At 47.3% G+C, this 21516-nt stretch overlaps 1 protein-coding gene across 3 annotated transcripts in view; it reads right to left on the bottom strand.

Moving 5' to 3' along the window:
• Positions 1-21516, bottom strand: part of Crtc3 (CREB regulated transcription coactivator 3) — a 111233-nt gene that overhangs the window by 29078 nt on the left and 60639 nt on the right. For all 3 annotated transcript variants that reach the window (XM_042278741.2, XM_076545824.1, XM_076545821.1), the window contains exons 3-6: positions 18437-18556; positions 8656-8717; positions 6390-6452; positions 4248-4348 (exon numbers count right to left, since the gene is read on the bottom strand). In XM_042278741.2, the coding sequence (XP_042134675.2) occupies positions 4248-4348; positions 6390-6452; positions 8656-8717; positions 18437-18556 (346 nt within the window). The remainder of the gene's footprint in view (positions 1-4247; positions 4349-6389; positions 6453-8655; positions 8718-18436; positions 18557-21516) is intronic.

Consider the following 21516-nt stretch of genomic DNA (forward strand, 5'->3'; position numbering starts at 1 on the left):
CACTTAAGTGACCAGAGGCCGGGGGCAGCCATGACTGACAAATTTATTTGAAATTAACATAGAATAAAATAGCCAAATTTAGACTTCTACTGCTACTACTGCTGTTACTACTACACACAATTACACACACACACACACACACACACACACACACACACACACATACACACAATACCAAAGGGTACAACTTTAACAAAAGCGATGAGAACAGAAAGCAGGGGATTATGACTGGGTATCTAGAAAAAAGAGGAAACCCATTCACTTCAGTCCCACAGGGGACAGGACTGCAATGACCAACACCACAACTGTGTAGCAGGAAACCCATAGCCTTGGAGCCTCAGAGGGTTGATCTAACTAACATCGGAGACCATGTTCCTTTTACGTGCTCCCATGTCTGGCAAGCCTACATAATGCCTCACAGTCTTCGTGTGAAGTAGAAATACAAGGTGTAGATATTGTAACCACACTGAATCCTAAGAGAAGTTTCTAGAATTCCAGCCTTCCTGTCTGGGCCTTCCTGCCACCCTGATGACACTTTTGCTTTTGTTTTGTTTTTTATATTTTATTTTATTCCTCCCCCTGGCACCCTGGTGTGTGTGTGTGTGTGTGTGTGTGTGTGTGTGTGTACGCATATGAGCCATGATGCATGTGCATGTGGAGGTCAGAAGACATCCTTGGGTGTTGATCCTCAACTTCCACCTTCTTTGAGTCAGGGTCTCTTCTCATTTGCTGCTGCATACTCCAGACTATCTGGCCCACGAACTGGGGACCTTCCCATAGAAGCACTCAGATTACAGGTGCACATGGCAACATCTGGCTTCTACTTGGATTCCGGGGATCTACACACAGGTTCTCACGTTGGCATGGTAAGTATTTTGCCTGCTGAGTCTTTGCCCAGCAGAGGTGTCTGTGTCAGGAAGGCAGGTGTCACTGGCAGGCTTAGCTCTCCTATGTGTAATTGACTTTAAACCGTCTCCTCACACTGTGAGTTAGAGCTTAGTGCTGCTTGAAGGGTCACTGAGCTATAGATCACATCTCTACCCCTCAGAGGAGACTCAAGGGACTACAGCCCTCAGCGATGGCGGTTTGTAGTCACAGGCTGCACTCTGCCCTAGGCTCCTAGCTGCTCCCTGAAGAACAAGGGCCACTTTAGCTCCTTCTACATGCTACTATGAAGGAGGACAGTTTGGAGATAAAGCCAAGCTGTGGGACAGGGCAAGTGTCACAGAGAGCCATTGTGCTGATCCACCCACATGGACATACGAAACAGTAATTAAACTGCACATGCTACCAGGGGAATGGGTAATTCAACAAGAGAGAGAAATGATAAAAACCCTGTTTGATTGCATAAAAGTTTATTCCTGTCATTTACAACTTCGTATCATTTATGTCTAATTGTCATGTAATTCAATAACCATCACGAAAAGTACCAACCATGTATCAGACTAACAGCTTTGCTTCCTGGGGATACACACTGAGCTGGCAAATGGATCATATTCTTGATGGCTCCTGTAGCTAGAGCAGGCACCCCCTCATCATCTGCTCCCAGTAACAACAACAACGATGACGGGCCTCCATCACTATGCTCAGCAAAGATTCCCAGGAAAGGGCCATTATTATTATTTCTACTACAGAATCTAGTTCTGGGCTTTGGTTATATTTTCCCATCACTTTTAAAATCTTTACTTTATTTGGTGGGTCCTATAAAAAGAAATACTTTTTTTGTGAAGCTAGTTGGTATTTTTAAAATCCAAAAGGAAAGAAAATGAAAAACTTTAATGAATTACAGGGGGAAAATACATAAAACCATTTAAAATAGCTCCCACCAACAAATATAATTCCCCAGAAATAATTCCCATCCTTGGAGACTTGAATAATATTTTAAACACACTGGCTTTCCCATGTAAACACATCCATATTTGGACGTGTTTCTGAGTTCTGTGATATGGAGGCGACCGCAGAACCAGGCTCACAGTGCAGACATCCATGCTGGGGGCTGGCCCACCTTCTGCAGTTGGCAGATACTGTGCCTCACGATTTCCAACACTGACTTGAAAAGGAGAGCCCACCAAAGTTCCCAAGACAGCCAGGAGCCCTGTCCAGGCCTCACTGCTTCCTCCCACTTCCTTCTTGCTGCCCATGGAGCAGGGTCTGATTGTTCCACTCTCATCCTCAGCCTCACGCCCGCTGACAGCTCTCTCCTTCCCTTGGAGATTATGACTACGTTACTCTTGGTGTAAATATTCAATTCAATTTCTCTTTACATGGGAGCGCAAATGCTCCTTAAACTACTAATGGTTCCCTTGTCCTCTCCAGACCATTAGTCCCTTCTAGAAAAGGATAATCTCCGCACAGAGGGCAACACCAAGGCTCCAGGGAAGATCACGTGAGGCTAGTTGGCACCCAGTCAGGGTGACAAAGGCCTTGCTGGGTGCACAGGCACCCCACTGGTTAGTCTCTGCTTTTTAAGGCTTTGTTTATACACAGCCATCTCTACCTATCCTGAAGCCAATCTCCTCTAACTTCCCACACCCCCCACTTGTCTAAGCACTGTTAGTGACCCATATCCAATTCCAACTTCCCTGCCAACTTCCCTCTCCTATATTCCCATGTGTGGAAATACAGCAGATGTCCCTGACCAATTCCAAAGCTCCCAGGCTTTACAGAGTCATTTCAGCAAAGGAATTGCACCAAGGGAACAAATAGAACAACAATTACTATCAAATCCTGTCCCTCCTATATCCAAGGGAGTAAGACCATGAATGGCTCTCCTTGGAAGGAACAGACATTTTAGGCTTTAAATAAACCAAAACTGTGAAGAAAACTGGAAAAGCTAGTATGAAGGCCAGTCTTTACATTCAAAGTCAACTGTATATGGAAAAGATGATTCAAACCTGTGTCCTTTCTAGATTAGAAGGCCCAGAAAGACGTGCTTGGAAGTATCTGAATGAAGCACCCCCACTATGGGTGCAGGTTAGATGTGAGCACCTGGAGTGAGTTTTCGAGAGTGCTCAGCACTGTGTGATTTTTTTTCTCACTTCTCCAGCAGTAAAAGCTTGCCTCTGTACTGGGCACTGCGTCAGGTGTTGGCTAGGACAAGACTTTTAAGATAGGGCCTTCAAGAAATTCACCCTAAGCAGAGGGAGAGAAGCACTCTCCTCGAAGAGGCAGTAGTCACAGCACCTTCGTGTAGGAGCTTGGGACAGTGGAGGACATGGGTAGCTCCGGACAGTTCCGGACAGCTCCCGACCAGTCATGAAAGGCCCCGCAAGTGCAGACACAGTTGAGGCCTTCACCCCAAGGAAGTGTGGCTGGGTAGGAGAGGAAGACGTGGGGAAAGGCTGAAGCAGCAGGACCTAGCGAGTTCACACAGCTGTGAGGGGTGGGCTGGGGAACAGGAAGTATGCTCATGGAAAGCCAGAAAAAAGGCTTTTGGCAGGAGAGCATGAGAAGCAGACGGGGTTAGCAATGGAAGCAGAGGTGGCATGCGTCTGCCCTCTCCCGGTTCCTGGTCTTTCTCTTTCAGACTCTCTCTGGCCCACAGGGAGAAAACCAGTGTTCTGAGAAATGGAGACCCAGGAGCAGGTGACGGTACTCGGCTCCAGTTCTGCTCCTCTCCCTTGCCCGGTTCTCTGGGACATGGCTTCCTGCAGAAAGGTCTTCTCCTTGACTCTCCTCAGCCCATCTTGTTTACTCTTCCCATAGGGGTTGTCTGCGGCAGTTCTGCCGGCCCCGGGCGGGGGGGGGCGGGGGGGGGTTTGTTGCCTCATCCTCAGGTCCAACCATACAAGGTCCATGAACCCACAAAGTGAAGCCACCTCCTCCAACCTGGTCGTATCAGTAACAAAAGAAGGCCTTGGAGAACCCAGCAAAATCAGACTGCAAGGATGTAAGCTAGGACAGAGACCATCAAGGCTGCTACGGCAGGAGCCTGTGCACAAGATGGCGAGTGTCTAGAAAAGGGCAGCTGCTACAGGGAAGAGGAAGTTCAAGAGCCAAGAGGTGCCAACAGGGAAGCAGCCCCAGGGAAGAGGCGAGGAAGGGGTGCATTCTAACTGTGTCGTGAGCGCGCGCGCACACACACACACACACACACACACACACACACACACACACACACACCCTGCTGGGAGCTCTTCTCTGGAGACCACCCAGCTGGGGAGAGGCCTGCACCACAGACGCTTTCCTCTCGGTTTCTACAGCGCAGGAGAAAGCACAGGCCCTGTTAGCGGGCCTGTGTGGCTTACCCATGTATGGGGCAGGCCAGGGGGACGGGCCGCCTCCTCCATACGGGTCCTGGGGCTTGGTGCTCAGAGCACTCGTGTGAAGAGCAGAATCAGAATTGGTCCTAAGGAGGGGAGGAGAGAGTCTGGCTGAAAATCCATTTTTTTTTTCCTCAGTGAAATGCAGTTTTGTTTTTTGTTTTTTGTTTTCCTAAAAATTACCAACAGGAGAGAAGATGAGAATAATTGACTTACAAACATCCATACAATAAAGGATCAAGACCTACCTGTCGTCCTTTACACCAAGAAGGCACCTGAGGACCACCACATGTTCAAAAAGAGTTTAATTTGTGCTTGGATAGTCTTACACTAGGATGCTAATGGCACAGTGAACTATTTCAGCAAGGCTGGCCTCAGATTCACAGCTTCCATGAGACCATCCCTTCCTTCTCTGCATCTCAAAAGAAGGTCTGTGGCCAGGCCAAACTGGCTGCAGGAGGCTTCCTGAGAATTCCTGAGCTTATGTGGAAAAGCAGCCGAAACAGCAGTCCTCACGCCTTCTCAGGGAGAACGCAAGGTGAGAATCCTACCACCATGCCCTACATTCTCACCCTGGGACGGCACCGCAGGGCTTTCCAGAAGATGTGCTGTCACGCACAACAGACTGATGGCAGGACTGACCATGGCTGCCAGAGGTACAAGAATCGACTAGTCTCTGGACATTTTGTTTGCTTTAGAAAATGCCAGTGGGTATCTTTGTTTTAAAGGTACTATTTCTGTTGGCATGTGTAAGCTTATTGGTGCCATGTTGAAAGGCACCAAGGGGAACATTTCACATCTGTCAGGTTTCCAGCAGCAGCAGCTGAGTATCAATGGGCATACTCACATACAGAAATGCTCTATCAGTGCTTTGGTGGGTTTTTCACAGTGTAAAATAGTCCTAAGCAAACGTTTGGGATAGCAAGTATTTCAAATGCTCTCTGAGAGTTCTAGTGTGTGCACAACTTCAGCTCCAAAAGACAACAACGATTTCTCTATCCCATCCAAAGGTCAAACTGTCTGTCATAAAGGGGGCACATGAGCAACTCCAAGTCAGCCTAAAATGCTTCTTCATGCTCTGCTCCAGGCGACAGCCTCATGTGACTTACGCCACGTGGCTTCAGAGAAGGGAAGAGGCGTCAAGGGAGGGACTCTTGGGATGCTGCAGGAACAGTGTGTGCCCTGAGGGCTCCTGGCTCCTTCAGAGTCACAGAACCCGGAAAACATCAGTCCAGCACAGAGAGAGAGAAGGAAAATGGGAATGTAGACTGGCTACCAGACCATGTAGAAACAAGGATGGTTAATTTTGCTAATCACATTGTGGTTATTATTTTTAAGCCCCTCATTGGCCTTTTACTGTTGGGCATTCACGGAGAGAAGCTTTATCTAGCTGGTCATGGAATGGCACATGAGGGGGAGGGAAGAAACGAGATTGGCAGGGTGCCGATCAAGACAGGGACACACTCTTCCAGTGAGCACAAGGGCTGCTTACAGCTTTCTCCCTCCCGCAAGAGTTTTAATTTCTAAATTATTTTCCAAGGTTCGGCTCCACAGCCCATACTGCTTTTCAACGTGTAGTCCCCTGCCTCTCAGCTCTGGGAACTGGGATTACAGCCTGAGCCACCATGCCCAACTCACGTCTTTCGTTGTAGTTTTTCAAATTCCAGTTCCTTCCGCAGGTTAGCTAAGGTTTCTGGGGAAAGTCGTTTGTCCTCTTAGAGCAGAAGAGGCCGCTCATCCTTTCCGTGTCCGGAATGAACAATGGCCCGGGTAAGCAACCTCGAGAACAGTTGGTGTTTACTGTCCTGTGCCTCCATTTTAGTAGCATCCTATTTAATCCTCACAGCCAATCCATCCCATCATGGGGACAATAACCACTTCCATGTTCGTATGTACTAACCAAGGCAGTCAGAAGTGACTTTGTCAGGATCACATGGCCAGAGCACACCCTGATGGTCCCCTCCAGACTTGATGTTCTTATTACACCATCTCCTACACACTCAGTGTTTTTTCCTTTTCTTTATCGCTTCCTATAACCACAACTGATATAAACAAATTGGGCAGCAAGACAACACGTAGGACTACCTGGCCAAACCCAGGTACTCCTACTGTGAACAGTCCACATACCTGTTAAGTGCAGATGTCAGCCTGAACCCAGGATGCTTTTCTTCTTTCCAAGGAGGCTGTTGCCTTTAGAAACCAGAACAGCATAAAAAGAGAAGACGCTTAAGCTGTAGGACCCAAGAGTGCTTGATAGCTGCCCTTCTACACTAGCCAGACAGCTCCCTAAAATGCCCAGGCCTCACTCTGCTCACCACTGTGGAGAGGAGGCCAGACCGAGGAACCTCTCGGGAGCAACAGCTCTGATTTCCAGGATAACTACTTCGAATCCATAGCACAGCATCAGCCAGCTGGGCACACCTGGATGCTGGCTGGAACTGGTCAAAGGAAGAATGACCTCCCTCTCCAAGGGACAGTAGGTCTTATTCCAGTGTATTAAGTTACCCCTCATCATGTACCTTGAGTGTGTGTGCAGGGCTGCTTTGGCAATCCTGGGTGTGAACATTCTGCTCTCTCATATGGAAGGCCATGAGAGCAATATACTGCTAACCATCCTATGAAAATATTCACTTCACCAACCCTAGGGCTCTGAGAAGCAAAAGATACTTCTGGGATACAGGGAAGAAGCACATCCATTTGGAGATCTGCCCTTTCTGACTTAAAATACAATACTGTATTATCTTACACACTTGAAACTCAGGACTCCTGAGGAGGCTGAAAACCTGCTTGATGTGGGGCTAGTGTTGGCCATCCTGACCTCCTTTCTCGGATCCAGACTACATTATCCATGATGAGGGCTCAGTCAGTATTTGCCCAAAGAATCAATGAGGAAAAAAATTGAGAGTTGAGGCTCAGAGAGTTCTTTCTTTTTGTTTTTTAACGTCTTGTTTGTTTTGTTTTTTTTTTTGAGGCAGGCTCTCACACTGTATCCTAGGCTGACCTTGAACTCAGCAATCCTCCTGCTTCAGCCTCCCCAGTTCTGGGATTAGAGCTGTGGGCCACCTCTCCTGGAGGTCCATCCATTTGAAGAATCTCCTAAGCCTGACATGGAGGTGTGAAGTAATGCACACACACATCAGAGGCAGGTCCTCTTTCTGTCACGGGATGACGGTCACCATTACACCAGGTGTAAGACACAGTCACAGACTCAAAGCCAAAGTCACTGCTTACGTTTTCAAGTCAGGAGTCTTGCATTCCTTTCAGTAACTGACTAAGAAATGCCACAGAAAGTTTATTTTTCATGTCTGTCATAAGACTACCAAATCAGACATTCTGTTGGTAAATGTTTTCCCAATGTATTTTTATTTGAATCTAAATTTGCCTAAGTAATTTTTATTCTCTACTTTCTTACAAGCTCAGAATTATCCATGGAAAGGCTGAGGTTTTTTGATGTTGTCGTGATCTGAGACAGGGACTCATTTCATAGCTCAGGCTACCTGGAGTTCACTAAGTTCCTCAGGCTAGCCTCAAACTTGTGATTCTCGACTCTTAAGTGCTGGGACTGCAGGTATATGCCACCACCCCTAGCTCAAGACTTACATCATATAAGATAAAACAAAATTTGATGTTGAAAATTTCTAGCTAGGCCAGGTACTTGGGACAGCCTGGACTACATAGAAAGACCCTGCCTAAAAAAACAAAAAAACAAAAACCACCACCACCACCACCACCAACACCAAAAATATAGTGGAATTTGTCTCTAGTACCAGCATTGGAAAGGCAGAGGCAGGAGGATCAAGAGTTCAAGGCCATCCTTGGTTACATCACAATTTTTTTTCCTAGACAGGGTTTCTCTGTGTAGCTTTGCGCCTTTCCTGGAACTCACTCTGTAGACCAGGCTGGCCTTGAACTCACAGAGATCCCCTGTCTCTGCCTCCTGAGTGCTGGGATTAAAGGCGTGCGCCACCACTGGCCGGCTACATCACAAATTTGAGGCCAGATTGAGCTACAAGAGACCTTGACTCAAATATTTGAAAAAATCTAAAATAATACATAAATAAGTCTAAAACAGCATTCAAGATAGTTAAAATCAAGTTAAACCGTCTTAAAAAGAGGTTCTCTCCTATCTGTTAAATCCGTCTATAACCGGCCGGAGAGATGGCCCAGGGGAAAGCACCGCTGCTCTCCCTGAGGACCTGGGTTCAAGTCCCCGCCTCCACTGTCTGTATGCAGTTCACAGGCTGTCTGTAACTCCAGTTCCAGGGGATCTGACACCTTCACACAGACAGACATGCAGGGAAAACACCAATGTACACAAAATAAAAATACATACGTTAAAAAAATACTTCCACAAAACACAACACAACAAAACACTTCTACATAGCTCTCTTACCTTGGCCAGCTCTCATCCAGGGGCTGCGAAGAGTAACCGGCTGCAAAAGTATTTCCATCAAAGTAGAAATTTCAATAAAGGAAAACAAAATTTATGGGGAGTTGAGGCAGAATTAAGAAACTGAACTGGAGGTTAGGCTGCCGACTCTTGGCTATTGCTCTCCACACCCGATGGGGCATCCGTCCACACATTCTCAGCAGTTCCAGGCCTCCAGCTTTCACCAGGGTCCTCACCAGACTTGTGTGCGGTGTTCCTTTTCTTTGTGTGTTGTGTATGTGCACATGTGTGTGTGAGTAAATGTGTGTGTGTGTAAATGTGTGTGTGTGTGTAAATGTGTGTGTGTGTGTAAATGTGTGTGTGGGTGTGTGTCTGTGGAGGTCAGGAGTCGACCTTAGGTGCCATTCCTCAGAAGCCATCCACCTTGGTATTTTGCTGTTGTTTGATCTTGGTTTTTGGAGACAGGGTCTCCCTGTGTAGTTCTGGCTGTTCTGGAACTTGCTATGTAGACCGCACTGGCCTTGAAGTGCTGCCTCTGCCTCCCGAGAGCCAAGATGAAAGGCTCGCACCACCATGGCTGGCTCCTTGTTTGTTGAGACAGAGCTTCTCCTTGGCCTGCAGCCTGCTGTGCTTGCTGAGGAGGCTGACTGGCCAGCCCACCCCAGGATCTGCCTGGCTCTGCCTGCCTAGTGCTCTCATTATTTTTTTTAAACTTTATTTTTTGTGTGCATTGGTGTGAAGGTGTTAGATCCCTGGAACTGGAGTTACAGACAGTTGTGAGCTGCCACATGGGTGCTGGGAATTGAACCCGGGTCCTCAGGAAGAGCAGCCAGTGCTCCCAACCACTGAGCCATCTCTCCAGCCCCAGTGCTCTCATTATAAGCGGGGGTCAGTCACCATATCCTGTTCTTTCCCATGGCTTCTGGGGATCAAACTCAGGTCCTCAAGTTTACATGCTAAGTACTCTGCCCACTGAGGCTTCTTCCTCCCTCCCCCTCCTCGAGTGTGTGTGTGCGCGCGCGTGTGTGTGTGTGTGTGTGTGTGTGTGTGTGTGTGTGTGTGTCCCCGTCCGTCTGTCCTGTCCAACATCTGTTTTCAAGAACTTCATCTACTTGCATCACAAACACTGCTAAGGCCATCCTATACAGGTGCCTTTTTTCATGGGATGGATGGACTCAGGCCCAGTTAGTTTTAGTCAAGGTATCTAATTCACTTCAAACAGCAATTGGCTCAGGGATAGGCTTGAGATACAAACAGGACCAAGGAGAGTACTTTCCAGGGGGCTTTTCATGAGGTATTTGGGTCCAGGCGGCTGCAGAATGCTTGTCTATGCAAGAAGTCAACACCACAGAGATAGTCAGTCATAATGATAACACAGGGTTTCCTGGCCACAGCCCTTGGGTTCCAGTGATACACTTCCTTTTTCCTCAGGAGGCTGAGGCAGGAATACAGCAAGCTTGAGACCAGAGTTGGCAACTTAGTGAGACCTTCTCTCAAACAAAGTAAAAACAAGAAGTCGTGGGGCTACAGTCAGTGGCAGATCACTTGTCTAGCATGTGTAAGGCCCTGGGTTCAATCCCCAGGGCTGGGGGATGCACTTCCCTTTTGAGTTTGTTCGGGGGAGGCTTTGTTTGTTTGTTTTTGAGACAAACACTTATTAAGTAGCCTAGGTTGGCCTAGAATTTATCATGTAGCCCAGGCTAGCCTCAGACTCAAAGCAATCCTTCCATTTCAGCCTCATGACTGCTAAGATTATAGACATTTATAGCCATACCTATCTTTAAAAAAAGTTCTCTTTCCAAATTACGGTGAGTTCATGTTACTTCTAAATCAAAAAAGGACTGTATTAGACTCGAAGTGGACGTAAATTCCTGGTGTAAAGGTATTGTTTTCTAGGTTCTGTGTTGCTCATTGGGTCTAGCACGTCTCAGGACCCATTCCAAACACACGGAAACATTCCAAACATGAAATGTTTACTACACACTGAGTACAGCAGCGCTGTTGGTGGTGACCTGGTGACTTGCACTTAGAGGACTGTTTTAAGATATTTTAAATATTGTTATTATCCCAATTAAACAAATTAAAAAGCTTGGTATGGTGGCACATGCCTTGGATCCCAGCACTCTAGGAGACAGAGGCAGGCTTATTTCTGTGAGTTCAAGGCTACCCTGGTGTACATAGTAAGTTCCAGGCCAGTCAGTGCTACACAGTGAGACCTTGTCTCAAAAAGAAATAAAGAATTAATTCATTTAAAAGGGGGTTTGGAGAAATGGCTAAATAGTTAAGGATGGGCGGCTCACAACCACCTGGAATTCCAGATCCAAGGGATCCAATGTCTCTGGCCTCCTCAGGAATCTGTACTTATATACACATACTTCTCCCCCATACATATATGTTTAAATATAATACAAATCAATCCTAAAAACCCCACTTTCCAACACTCTCTCTTGCTGAAAGGCTAATCAGACTTCACAGCAGATGTCACCCCACAGTGTGGCTGCAGGGCCCTGGGCTTCGCTCACCTCCTCTCTGGTCTGAGATGTCACCCCACAGTGTGGCTGCAGGGCCCTGGGCTTCGCTCACCTCCTCTCTGGTCTGAGATGTCACCCCACAGTGTGGCTGCAGGGCCCTGGGCTTCGCTCACCTCCTCTCTGGTCTGAGATGTCACCCCACAGTGTGGCTGCAGGGCCCTGGGCTTCGCTCACCTCCTCTCTGGTCTGAGATGTCACCCCACAGTGTGGCTGCAGGGCCCTGGGCTTCGCTCACCTCCTCTCTGGTCTGGGCTCACTACCACAATTACTCTTCTGCCTCTGCTGGTGCCGGGTCCCTCTCCTGTCCTCTCTGGTGCACACAGCCTCCTCGCCGACCTGGCTCACTCCTCACTGCCATCACCAAACCCACTCTTTTTGTCCCTGTGTCACTGATGGGATCACACACACACTTAACCATCACCAATACTGCTTTTGATTAGAAATCCTTATTTCTTATATTTGAGGACGAAATAGTATAGAACATGCAAGGTATACATTAAGATATCAGAAATAGGAAAATGGAGATAATAAGCACCTACTGTGTGCTGGGCTTGTGTTAAGCAAATTTATGCTCCCCTGTAGTCTTGTGTGTGTGTGTGTGTGTGTGTGTGTGTGAGAGAGAGAGAGAGAGAGAGAGAGAGAGAGAGAGAGAGAGAGAGAGAGAGAGAGAGAGATTTCTCTGTATAGTCCTAGCTGTCCCAGAACTTGCTCTGTAGACCAGGCTGCCCTCAAACTCTGCCTCCCAAGTACTGGGATTAAAGGTGTGTGCCACCATCTCCTGGCAGCTCCCCTATAATCTTAAAAGTCCTAGGAGGCAGATGACATGATGACCATTTCATGGCTGAAGAGAAGGAGGCTCAGTCCTAGAAGAACTGAGAGATCCATAATGCCACAGCTGGCATGGCAGGCTGGGATCAAACCTACCACTCACTGACCAAAGCTTCAGACTGTACCAAACCATACAGCTTTTTGGAAGAAGGTGAACTGGCACCATGGGCCCCAGAAAAGAGAAAACATGTACTCGGGGTGTTCTCAGAAGATGGAGCCTAGAAAGGAAAGTGTCACCTGCTTGGGCTCAGGAAAAAATGGTGTCTTAATGGAGTGGGTCCTGCCATGGAGGCCCAGGTAGGCATCTTAAGTGAATACAAAACATGGACTAGAGAAATGTGGGTAGTGATGGGATCTTAATGACTTCTTTTGCCAGGAAGAGTGCTATAACTGCTAGGTTTGTCTTCCACAAACTTGTTTTCTTTGTCATGTCTCATTACCTTATTTCTCAATCTGACTTTGAGCCAACACAATGAGACAGAGATATATTCCATAGACACCTTTCCTCAACCTGTCTATGAAGTTCAGGGTAGATCCCTGGAAAGAGAGAAAAAAGACAGAGGTGACGAGGGAGTAAGAGGCCCCATGAAACATGAGTATATCAGTGTTGGAGTTGGCAAAGCCTGTAGGGAGGAGACACTGAGTTTCACAGCCTGTGCTTATCTGCCTTTCTTCTGAAAATTTGATGAATCTCTGCTTACAGAAGTTCAATTCATAAAGCAGATGTCTAGCATGGTTTTTCAAGTACACTGCCAGCCTTAAAATCATGAAGTCCCAGTTGGGCATGGTGACGCATGCTTTTAATCCCAGCACTTGGGCAAGTAGAGATAGGCAGAGCTCTGTGAGTTCAAGACCAACCTGGTCTACATAGTGAGTTCCAGGACAGCCAGGGCTACATAGGGAGACCCTGCCTCAAAAAGAAATCATTAAGTCCCATCACAAAGCATTGGCCACTCAAGCTAGAATATGATGGTGTAGTAACACAGTAATCAGTATTTGCTGCCTCCATGTTGAGGTATAGTGAGTTTGCATTTTAACCTGCTTAATGAGCACTTAGAACATGAAAATGTAGCAAATCCTGGCTGTTCTTCATGTGCCTAGGCTGAGGTAAAAGAAGCTAGAAGATGTGACCTATGGGTTCACTACTTCTATCTCATCTAATTCAGTGTGGATAGTTAAAAATCAAAGTTGCACGGCCCCTGTCCACGGACTGAGCTCAGTTTAACCTTGCTGACTGCAGGGACTCAGGGAGGAAGGATGCTGGTGTGACTCTGAGCTTAGCAAGGATGGGACTGAGCATGGAAAGTTGAGAAGCCAGGCTTCTCTGTCTAAGAGAAGGAAACTATTTGAGTCCGTTCCACTGTTTGTACTGGATCATTATTGCTACTCCATTTTCCCTTGTTCCCTGATTTCCCTTTCCCTTTCCTTTTCCTTCCTTCCTTCCTTCCTTCCTTCCTTCCTTCCTTCCTTCCTTCCTTCCTTCCTTCCTTCCTTCCTTCCTTCCCTCTCTCTCTCTCTCTTTTCCTTCCTTCCTTTCTTTTTTTGTTTTTTTGAGACAGGGTTTCTCTGTGTTGTTTTAGTGCCTGTCCTGGATCTCACTCTGTAGCCCAGGCTGGCCTTGAACTCACAGAGATCCACCTGCCTCTGCCTCCCAAGTGCTGGGATTAAAGGCATGAGCCATCACTGCCCAGCCTTTTCTTTCATTTTTCTCCCTTCCTAAGACAGGGTCTCATTCTAGACCAGGCTGGCCTTGAATTCACTGAATAGTCCAGGCTGGCCTTGAATTCACTGGATAGCCCAGGCTGGCCTTGAACTGCAGTCATTTTCCTGTCTCGGCTTCCTGAGCACTGGAATTGCAGGTGTAAACCACAAAATTCAGCCCAAATGTGCTCCTATAAAAAGAATTTACCAAACAAGAAATTTTAAATTATTAGTCCCCAGGAGTGTGTGCATGCTGGGGAGGGGCACCACGCCAAGGCGCATTGGTTTACTAAAGGAGCAAGTTCTCTCCGTCCATCTTTGCGTGGGCTCTGGGGGTGGACTCAGGCTGCTAAGCGTGCATCCCAAGCCCTGTAGCTGCTGGACCACCTTGCCGGGCCTCAAGTCAAGTTTGAAAAGAGATGTAGGAGACCTTTCTAAGTCTGCACATGTGAGGAGGAAGCAGGCTGCATGGGACATTATGAAATCAGGAATGTTCTCCCTTAGAACTCTAAAGGACCAGTGTTTCTCTGCCTTTGGATAGGAATGTTAGTTAAGGGGTGGGTTTTTGAGGTCACATAGGTTTTGAAAACCCATAAAGACAGACATCTATTAACTCCAGAGCTTCTCAGAACCCCACTGTGTACCATAAGACTCCAAGAGCAGGTGTGCGTGTGGCGGGGGGGGGGGGTGTACAGTGTTTCTTAGACTTAACAGGCTATGAATTCAAAGAACAATGTCCCATGTTCTACAGTTTCCATCCTGTTGTGACCAGATACACCAAGGCTGGCTGCAGAGGAGAGGCTCCTGCCAGTTCCTCAGGCATGTGTTCCAGGACTGCTCAGGCCAGGGTCTCAGTTGTGCTGGGGAACTGTCTAAACACTGGTTTTCTTCTGTCACAACAACACACCTCTCTTAGAAGACGGCATTTTCTAAGACATTACCTACAGATCGGAAAATAGTCCAGAAACTTAACAAAACAGTGTTTGAGACAGAGCAAGTCTATGACTTTGAGAAGCAGGGGTGGCGAGGGGGTGTGCTGAAGCCATGGCCTGTGGCAAACAGGCATCATTTTCTAGACTGAGCTCCTCAGGCCAAGAGGAGCCTTTGTGGTGCCTCGACTTTGCCTGCAACGGCAATGCCCTGGCCTTGTGGCAACCATGCCTGCCAAAAGCATGGCCTACTGCAGAAGGAGTCTGCTGTGCTTGACCCTGCGGGCGTGGCTGCCCACTTGGGAAGGAAGCTGGGTTATTTGCTGAACAATGTTCATTTTATCTGTGACCATTGTAGCCCTGGACCAACCCTTGTTAGCAGACTGCCCACCCAAACAATACCCACGCTAAGAAACAACTGCAATACAAGAATGATGAATACATCTTTTTTTTCCTGTTTGTATCAACAAAGGTTCAAACCAGTTTTCTGGCTTTTAAAATGGCAAATTTGGGCGCTGGAGAGATGGCTCAGAGGCTAAGAGCACTGGCTGGTCTTTCAGAGAACCTGAGTTTGCTTCCCAGCATCCACATGGCGGCTCACAACTGTCTGTAATGACAACTCCAGGAAGCCTCACACCTTCTTCTGGCTTCTATAGGCACCAGACACACACATGGTGCACAGACACACACATGGTGCACAGACACACACATGGTGCACAGACACACACATGGTGCACAGACACACGCACAGGCAAAGCATCCATGTACATAAGAGATAACTTAAAAATTAGACTGGTACTATAGACAAACATGAAAGGCACCAGTTTAAAGGAGTTACTTCACAGCCAACAGAATGCCGGCCAGGAAAACAGCGAACGACTCAGGTGTCTCCCTCCAAACTGTGAATAAGTTACCACCTGAGATGTAAAAGCATCCTGCTTTCACTTGATGCTCCCAGTGTTTTGACCCCTCCAACAGGACGCCAGAGTTCACTGGTGGATACCCCTAGACAAGTGAACTTTCCCTACACCAGCAGATGTCCAGGCCCAGAAGCCAAATTAAGGACTTAAAAGATGACCACAGAGAAATGGCTCCTGATCAGTGAATCAGACTCATCCCTCCGGAAGCTCAACACCTTTCTCTGTATATTCCTTCCTTTCCTTTCCCTTGGGAGCTGGCAAGCCTTGCTGACGCTCTTAACAGGCTGATTCAGTCGGGTCATCCTCAGGACATAGTACCTGCAAAGAGACAGGTTCCCTGAACATACAGTGTAGTCTCTTCTGGAACTTTATACATTCCATTCCCTTTGCCAGAACGTTTCTTTGGAACCTGAACTCTTACGTATTACCATCTGTGGTGGTTTTTAATGAGAACGGCCTCCACAGCCTCATACGTTTAAATACTTGGTTCCCAGTTGGTGGAACTATTTGGGAAAGATTAGAAGTTGTGGCCTTGTTGGAGGAGGTGTTATGGGGGTGGGCTCTGAGGTTTCATAAGACAATCCCAGCTAGCTCTCTCTGCTCTGAGGTTGTGTCTCAAGATGTGAGCTCTCAGCCACTGCTCTAGCGCCATGCCTGCTTCCTGCCATGCTCCCTACCATGACGGTCACAAACTCTAACCCTCTGGAACTCTAAGTCCCCCATAAACTCTTTCTTCCATGAGCTGTCTTGGCCATGGTGTCTTATTACAGCAATAGAAAAGTCACTAAGACACGACCTGAAGTTACTTTCCTTAATTAATTATTATTATTTGCCTCTTAGCTGTCTGTCATCTCCCAAAGGATGTAAAACTCAAGAATACAGGGATGATATCTATTCATCACTTTGTCCTCAGTCCTCCAGACATCTCCTGGTCCAGGGAAGAGTCTCCATGAATACACGTTTAACGAATGGACCCACCACACCCTACTTCTTACTTAACCCTCAAGCCTCGATCTCCATTCCTTTTCCTCTCCTTCCTCCTCTTCCTCTCCCCACCCCCTCCTTCTTTTTACCCCTTTCCCCCTCCATTTCTTTTTCGTGCTGAGAACTGAACCCAGGGCTTGCTTTACACAAGCTAGGTTCTCAGCCACTGAGCCACACTAGCAGGAAAAATATTTTTTCTTGAACCCCAAACCTTGAGAACGTTAGGCAAGTACTCTACCACTGAGCTATACTCTCTCGCCCATGTGGTGTTAAATCGGGCAGAGAAACATTTGGTCTTTTGCTAGAGAATTCCAAGCAGTTTGGACAATTGCTTGGTGTGCCACTCCGTGACCCACATGTACTAGCTAGATAAATAAACCGTGTTTCCCTTTTACCTTCTGCATTCTATGTGAAGTCATCACTCACTCCAGGAAGGAATTCTCAAGACCATCTGGCACTTTCATTTTCCCTGACAGCAGCCATATTACAGACAAAGTCAGAAGTCACTGCACCTTTGTGGATCTAATCTCCTGTGTCTGGAGAGGAGATGGGAGAGATCAGTATTCACCGGGATCACTGTCCTCACCTCTCAATAGAGGAAAACCCAAGGGGCCTGGAAAGCAAGAACAGTTGGAGCTTCCTCTGTGTGTCCTAGGAGAACAGGAGTATTCTCTAGCACATGGCTCTCCTTGCCACTGAGTGGACAAGCCTGGGCTACATGAGTCACAGGCAAGTTACTCTGACATCTAGTTTTCTCGTGGGAAAATGAGGGTTAAAAAAATAAACGATTCATTGAATTTGGAGGGCTAAATGACTTATAAATTACCCCGCACAGTGCCTGGCATGGGTAGGTGCTCAGTAAACATGAGTGCCCTCCCCCACTTCCTGGTTTCTGAGCTTGTGAAGCCAACTCTACCATCACTGCCAGGAATCAGCTCTCTGTAGGGAGACTGGCCCCGCCTCTGGGCTCCTTCCTCAGCCTGCGCCCGCTGAGAGAGTGAAGTGAGGCAAGAAGCTCCTGGCAGGCTGCTCTTTCTCCCTCTCCCACAGCATCCAGCTCAGTTTTGTCTGCCCCACACCTCAGCACTGTGGGGGCCTCACAGGATGCCACCCCAGCCTGCCCCTCTCCTAAGAAGCACCACTTAAATCAAACTGCCCGATGAATTCACTGGCCCCTTTTCTTTATTACTTAGCAACACAGAGTTTGGTGTCACATCATTGTTGAAGAATTTTCCCAAATACCGCTGGAAAGATGGCTCAGTGGTTAAGAGCACTTGCTGCTCTTCCAGAGGACCAGGGTTCAATTCCCAGCACCCACATGGCAGCTCACAACTGTCTGTAACACCAGTTCAAGGGCATCTAACACCCTCACACAGACATACATGCAGGAAAAACACCAATGCACATAAGTTAAAAGGAAAAAAAAAAGAATTTTCCTAAATACCAAGTTTATATTTTACTTGTCACTTACTGAGTTTGAAACTATACAAACAGACAATCTTAAGCGATTTCTCCTTTAAGCTCCAAAAGCAGGTCATCAGGTCAACAGAAATGCAAACACCAATTTGCCCGTTTCTTGCTAGATGGACTAAATCTCTCTAAGTTGATTCCAAGTCAAGCTTAACTCTGATTTCTGGAGACAATGCTGAGGATACCTTACATGCCAGAATTACATGTTCATGCTCTGTTGTTCCAGTCAACAAAGCTTTCCCGGGGTTTTCATAAACACTGCCCGTGGTCCTTCCCTGGCTGCAGGAGTGTTTACAGTGTTGAAATCAGTCACTTTTATTGCTTCCTCTCGCAGATCAGACAGAATGACAGTGAGATAAATCCTGAGCGGTTCTCAAGCATTTCAGAACGCACACTCTCCTCAGACCGTGAAAAAGGATATTTGTCTTCCTGGCTTCTCCCCAGCCCGTCGGTGGAGCGGGTGGAAGCGGTTCCGGGCTGGCCTCTCCACCAGCCCATGGTGGCGGGTTCCGCGAATGTTATCAGCTTGATGAAAGGACTGCTGTGGAGAGAAAGGAGAACGTTTGGCCTCTAACCGTGAAGTCGCCACTCACCCTCCAGAGCGACTGAGAACAGGCGAAAAGCCCGAGTTTCTAATTGTACTATTGCATGTTGGTGCTTTGTGTCAAGGGAAATAAAATGTCCCACGTGGCTGTTTCTACACAATTACAGAATATATCAGAAATAGTCTTTAATGTGTTACTATGGAAGCAGACAGACTATATATAAAAATTGTCATAATTAGGAAATAGAGAATGGGGAACTATGGCTTCAAGCTCGTTCAGTCTCTTCTTGCCTTCTGAGAGCTAAAATTTTAAAATGTATTTACTGGGCCAGCAAGATGGTTCTGTGGGTAAAGGTGCCTGCCTCTCAAGCTCGAACTTTGGGTTCAACCCCCAGATCCTACAGAGATGAAAGGAAAGAACCATCTCTACCAAGCTGTTCTCTGACCTCTCCACAAGCACCACAAAATGTACACCCATACACATGCACGAGTGTGCACTCATTCAAGCACACGCGTGCACACACATACGCAAATGTTTAAAAATGAAATATTGAGTTGGGTGGCACCTGTAACCCCAGAATTTGAAGGGACAGAGGCAGAAGAATCATGAGTTCAAGGCCAACATAGGCTACAGAGTGAAACCCTGTTTCAAATAAATAAATAAATAGTATCAAAAAGAAATTAAACTCTGCTGCCCGAAAGTACTTATTTTTTCCTTTGCTTTTCAAGCTTACTTGTGTACAACTTTTGCATTGTACCCAGTGAATATATTTTTGAGATCTATTTTTGTACTTAACATTATTTCATAGTATAAAATCTTTCTATTTACTAATTCAGAAATCACATAGTACTTCATTTCTAATACTCATAAAGCCAGCAATCTAGAATGTAATTCAAAAACTGTATGATCTAGAGACGCCTCAACAGCTTCTTCTTGCTAACGAGTCACTCTGGCTGTCTTACCTATAAGACAGGAATGATAGTTTCCACTTGGGCTTGTTAAGATGTGAAGTGAGGACAGGCGGCTGGCGCACACCTTTAATGCCAGCACTGGGAGGCAGAGAGGCAGGTGGGTCTCTGCTGTGAATTTGAGGCCAGCCTGGCCTACAAATCGTTTCCAGGACAGCCAGGGCTACACAGAGGCCTGTCTTTAAAAAAAAAAAAAATTAGGGACCAGTGAGATGGCTCAGTGTGGTTGAGGTACTGGCCACCAAACCTGATGGCCTGAGTTCAATCCTCCCAGGATCCACATGGGGGAAAGAGAAAAACGACTCCCAAGAATTGTCCTCTGACCTCCACACACATGCCGTGGCACACATGAATAAGCAAGTCAATAAATAAATGTAATAAAAATAAAGACAAAATAAAATGAAATGAGATCCCTTATGTGTGGACTGCTATTAGAAGGGAAGATAGATGTACATGTGATAGGGCATACTGGGAAACATCCCATTAAAGGTCACCCTACAGATTCTTCTCATGGTTAGTATCTTCTCCAGCATGGGAAGGAAGCCTCTCTACATCTCCCTCAACAGACCTAGACCTCAGTGAGGCACCACCTGTTGCTCAGGCCACACCGCCTCTAGCTGTAGGCTGGAATGAATGTCTGTGGAGCGGGGAGGCAAGCGGACAAGTGACTTGAGGCGGCAGTGGTCAGTGACTTAGGAGCAAATGGGCATCTGGTCCAAACAACCGCTCATACCCTTTTCTTTCTGCTGTGAGAATGCTAGGTCCCAAAGAAAGCATGTTCCTTCTGCCTGGACTGCAGAAAGACACAGGAGGAGAAGTTCAGTGGGTGCCCTGAAGCTACTGCCTGTAATCCAAGTGAAGAGCAGGTGTCTGCTGAGAGCCCTGGTGTCTGGACCGCTGTTCCTGTAGCTAACCCTCCTGCTTCGGTGGGGACAGCAGGAAGAGCTGCACTGAGGAGAACAGAGAACCAGGAGGCAGAAATCCAAGACTGTACACACTGCTGCCATATACTTTCAGGAGAGCCTCGGCTCAGCTCAGCTCTGAGGAGTACTGTGAGGATCCAGAATCTGAGACTCGAGAGACCTCAGTGCTATCTGGGGTGCAGTGAGGACCACTCAAGGCAGACGAGCATTGTCAGCACAGCGTGGCAACAGAGGTGGAAAAGTCGTCTGAAAGAATTTCTAACAATTCCAAGAACTCACTGTGGGAGAAACCCAAATTCAGCTGTATTTCCATGGCATTTTGTTTGTTTGGGATAACTTAGTTTTATTCTGAAACAATAAAGGGAGGGCTGGCCAAGAACCGCGTCAGGGGCTGGAGCCAGCGCTGCTCAAGAGGGCCCCTGAGCACCAGAGAGCACAGGGAGGGAGCACAGGGCGTTGTTAGTAGCAACCGAAAACATCACCAATAGCCTGAAAATGCAAGTTAACACCAGGAGGCCAGCAAGGACCTCAGCAGCCCAGGGCTGGCTGCTGGGCTGTCCTACAAGAGGACCTGATTGTTGGGGTGAGCACAGAGAAGTGCCTGGGTAGCAATCCGAGGGACAAGAACTCTTCTGGCCCTAAGTTATCCATCTGCAGGAGGGCAAACTGAGTAAAGCCTGCTCCAAACACCAAGATTCCATGGAGCCCCGGAGGTAGGGAGCGGGCTGAGGCTAGCACTCGGGTGGGCAGGAGATGGCCAAGGCCACTTCTTCCTTTGTTTCTGTGGTGAGCTATGAGGAAAGGGGATATGTGGATACTCAAAGCAGCTCAAACTACTGTGGGAACTGAATGTCCACATGCAAAGAACCTTGCTCTCAGGCTCTCCTTATCTTTCAGGATAGTAAACTCCCGAATTGTTCTGGAAAATGTATCTACCAGGGCAGCAAACTGGTCCTGCCTGGCAGGTATTAAGTGGCTGACAAGGCAGGGGAGCCATAGCTAACACAGACAGCAGAACCTTTCCGACAACGACTGCTGAAATCGCAGTACTGTTCAAAGTCAATG

The sequence above is a fragment of the Peromyscus maniculatus genome, chromosome 1 (assembly GCF_049852395.1).
Source record: "Peromyscus maniculatus bairdii isolate BWxNUB_F1_BW_parent chromosome 1, HU_Pman_BW_mat_3.1, whole genome shotgun sequence".
Taxonomy (NCBI): domain Eukaryota; kingdom Metazoa; phylum Chordata; class Mammalia; order Rodentia; family Cricetidae; genus Peromyscus; species Peromyscus maniculatus.